Raw genomic sequence first — 4,140 nt, 5'->3', positions numbered from 1 at the left:
AGCAATTCCATTCTACTCAGTTCAAGTCCCTGAAATTCCATTAATGCATTTCAAAATACATTTGTAATAATCTGTCATCTGAGGTGTCATAGACACAGGAAAATCAGAAAGGAGGAGGAACTATAACCCTTGCCATATTATTCCCTTGTGTGCTGTTGGCTGTTGGTTTTACTCTGCTTCAATAACACAAACTTGATTGGGTAATCATACTTGGACAGAAATTTTACATGAATGTTTGAGGAGGAAGCAGCATTCAGAAGTCCGTTCCAAATGTGTATATGCCTCATGATTTCTCGTGTTTTCACAGATGGAACCTATGGAATGGGTATGCATGGGGAACCACACCAGTGTGCAAGAGTTCATCCTCCTGGGATTCCCTGGCACACTGTACTTCCACTTCTCCCTCAGTGTGGTGTTTTCTGTGATGTATGCTCTGACAGTCATAGGGAATGTGTCCATCATAGCCTTGGTGTGGACCACCACCCATCTCCACACCCCCATGTACTACTTCCTCTGCAATCTATCCTTCCTGGAGATCTGGTACACCACAGCCTGTATCCCCAAAGCTGTGGGGGTCCTGCTAGGGAACAGCCAAACAATCTCTTTCGTTGTTTGCATCTTGCAATTGTTCCTTCTTCTCTCCTTGGGCTCTACAGAGTGTTTTCTGCTGGCCGTTATGGCCTATGACCGCTACCTGGCTATCTGCCACCCCCTGCGCTATAGCTGCATCATGAGCAACACCTTCTGTACTCAGCTGTCCTTTGGCTCATGGCTGGGTGGTTTTCTGGCTATCTCTGTGCTGGCATTCCTGGTATCCAGGCTGTCTTTCTGTAGCCCTAACATCATCAATCACTTTCTTTGTGACATAGATTCCTTGATAGCTCTCTCCTGCACTGACACTGGTCTTGTTGAGTTGTCAACATTCTTTGTGTCAATTATTGTTGTCTTGGCCTCATGTGCTGTAACTTTGATCTCCTACATCTACATAATCTCGACCATATTGAAAATCCAGTCAGCCCAAGGTCAGCAAAAAGCCTTTTCCACTTGCTCTGCCCATCTCACCGTTGTGACTATATGGTTTGGCTCCACCATTTTTCTGTATGTCAAGCCTTCTGCACCAAATTCATTGGACATGAACAAACTCGTCAACAGTTTTAATACCATAATAACTCCACTGCTAAACCCTTTCATTTATACTTTAAGGAACAGAGAAGTGAAACGAGCCTTGGGGAAGGCATTCAGTAGACTATGAAGTGGTTTTGGAATAGCATGGGCAAAATATAAATATAGTCAAAAGGACTTTAAGTTACATCAAACTTCCTTGGAAGTCATTTCTACTAGAGATGGGAAATTAAAGGGAAAGAATATTTTAAAGGGTAAGCAATTCCTTTTTACTTACTGTGCAATTGGCCCCTAAATCCTATCCTAAACCTTAATGTAATGTACTGTTTTTGTCTATAATAGGCTGCTATTTGCTCACAACTCAGGGAAGGCAGAGTCCTAAATATGATTCAGCCCAGACCCCGAGCCCCAGGTTCCCAGGAATTACATGGGGATCGCTGGGTCTGGGCACAGGCACAGGGAGCAAAACAGCAAGGGCTGGCACAGCTCAGAGTCTTAAAGCAGTGTGTGGAACAGCTGCAGCTGGACCCATGTCCTGGTGCTAGGATGGAGCTGCTACTGAGACACAGTGAGTGGGGGCAGGCAGAGGCTGCAGGTCAGGAGTGATGAAACTGTGGGGGGGCGGAGTGACTGTAGGTTAAGCGTGAGGGGCAAGGGAAGGGACAGATCACTGGTATATCAGTGCTGCCCAGTGCTCTACATGTTGCGGAGGGAAGCAGGCAGAGGCCACTCTGTTTTTTCTACGTTAAAAAAGAAAAGCCAAAGTCTATAGAAATTTAGAGTTTTTATTATGATGACTAGCCAGTTGCCCATCAAGAAAGACAGATTTCAAAGTAGTGTTTACATGGCTGGCACCAAAGTGTGAGCGGGCAGCAGGGTAGGGTGTTGGGGGGGGCAGCCATGTAAACACTTCCTGCATCACTGTTGCCTCCTCCTCCAGCCTCTGGCATGGGGGATCCCTCCCACTGCCTCCTCCTCCCCTGAGCAATGGGGCTTTCCCCAACCTCCGTCCTTCCCCTCCACTCTCCTCTCCCTCCCTCCTTCCCGCTGCTTCCCCCTTCCATGCTGGTTTTTGCTGTTGTAATAAAAGTTGTGGGGAGCATGCACACATTGGACACCCCACCGCGCAGGGAAGGGGGGGCGGTGTTGGGACCAGCCAGTGGGGGGTCACAGCCACCATAACCCCACCATTAGCCTCCCCTCACCCCACACATGCCCACACAGCCTATCGCTGCCCTCTCAGCTGTGCAGGTGTGGTTGACAAAGAGCATTATGGACAGACAGGAACTCAGTCTTAAAGACAGACTAAGCCTTTTATATATTTATATATATATAGGGTAGCAGCACTGGTAGGGTTCCAAATTGCTTTAAAATGGTAAATATATCAATAAAAGATTACCCAGCTGATCGATCAATTACCATATATATAGTGGCATTTGTTTTAATCGAGGGAGGTCACAGATTGTTGGGTATTTTAAAGAGTGAATTTGGGATTTTTTTATCAGAGAACTGGGTATTTTTAAACAGGTAACACCAGGATTCTTGCTAGTGACGCAAGTGGTGTGACACAGTAAGAAGAGCCTGCCCAGTACTGGCACTGGGCAAACAGTGGGAGTGCAAAAAAGGTGGCTGACCTCCTGACCATTTGGGGCCAGGAAGACATGTTTTGACATTTCAAAGCAGGCTACCACATTAAGCACATCTTCCAGGTGATAGCTGCACAAATGGCAGGGTGGAAGCACAAATGACAGCAGTGCCATGCAAAGGACAACTGTGCAGCAACAGCCCAATGGCAGCTAGCCCAGAGATGCAGGAGACTCTGCGACTGTGCCCCTGGAGTATGCCTAAAGGTCAACTGTCAGGATATGAGTGCATCTAATGGATCAGATCCTCCCTGGACTTAGGCATCTCCTAGCAAAAATGTACATTGCAACTGAGCTTAGACAAAAGTTAGGTGCCACAGTGATCAAATGGGATTACTTCCAAATTCCTCAGAAGCCCAATTGCACATGCCTAGTGAATACTGAAGGTTAAAATGGAGCAGTTTCCTGGACATAGGTGTTTTTCAAGCATGTTGTTTTATGGAACAGTGCTAAGAAGAACCTCCCTCAATCACAGGTCCCTAAATAATTTCTCGGTCCCACTTAGAGGACTATTGGAACAAACTTGATGCAGCACATAGATACTGCTGAAATTTTTTGTGTAATTTGAATGATGATCATGAAACAAAACTGTGTTTCTGAGAATCTCATTGTATTGTGAGTATTTCTGAGAGTCAGCTGTATAATATGGTTGAGGAAAAGGCAAATGTAAACCTAGGGTATATCATGTGAGGTATTTCACAGAAGGGAGAGTGAAGACTAGAGCCACTGTACAAGGCCCTGGAACTACACAATTGGTTACCATTGTTCAAGGTATATTAATTAATGCTGGAAGAGAGACAAAGAAAGTCTACTTGGAGGGACAGGGGAATAGAAACCCCCACTCTTTGGAGGACACTGGAAGAACTTGACTTATATGATCAAAGAAAATGGTCAAGGAGAATAATGGTTGAGAGGGGATATAGACTTATAGACTTATCGAAGTAGGGAAGTAGGGTCGGAAGGGACCTTGTAGACCTTCAAGTCCGACCCCCTGCCTGGGCAGGAGAAAAAACGGCTCAAATGATTCCAGCCAGGTAGGCATCAAGCCTCTTCTTAAAGACCAGATCCTAGCCGCCCTAACTGTGAAGTAGTGCTTATGGATGTCTAATCTAAACCTACTCTCCAACAACTTGTGGCCGTTATTCCTTGTCATGCCAGGGGCTGCTAGGGGAAACAAGGTCTCTCCCAAACCCTTCTGTCCCCCCCTAGTGAGTTTATAGACAGTCACCAGGTCCCCCCTCAGCCTTCTCTTGTGAAGGCTGAACAGCTTCAAGGTCCCGCAGTCTCTCATTGTAGGGTCTGCCCTGTAGTCCCCGGATCATGTGGGTGGCCCTCCTCTGGACCCGCTCAATGTTGTCCACATCCCTCCTGAAGC

The 4,140-nt window shown here is 46.4% G+C and overlaps 1 protein-coding gene across 1 annotated transcript; it reads left to right on the top strand.

Moving 5' to 3' along the window:
* The first annotated feature begins 331 nt into the window (after positions 1–331).
* LOC149862197 (olfactory receptor 6F1-like) lies at positions 332–1,252 on the top strand. Its single transcript, XM_090055382.1, has one exon. It carries the CDS (start codon positions 332–334, stop codon positions 1,250–1,252), a length of 921 nt encoding a protein of 306 aa, XP_089911508.1.
* The last annotated feature ends 2,888 nt before the right edge of the window (positions 1,253–4,140 follow it).

This window comes from Crocodylus siamensis, chromosome 6, assembly GCF_052110815.1.
Source record: "Crocodylus siamensis isolate JL-2025a chromosome 6, ASM5211081v1, whole genome shotgun sequence".
In the NCBI taxonomy this organism is placed as follows: Eukaryota; Metazoa; Chordata; order Crocodylia; family Crocodylidae; genus Crocodylus; species Crocodylus siamensis.
This window is presented reverse-complemented; position numbering and strand designations above follow the sequence as displayed.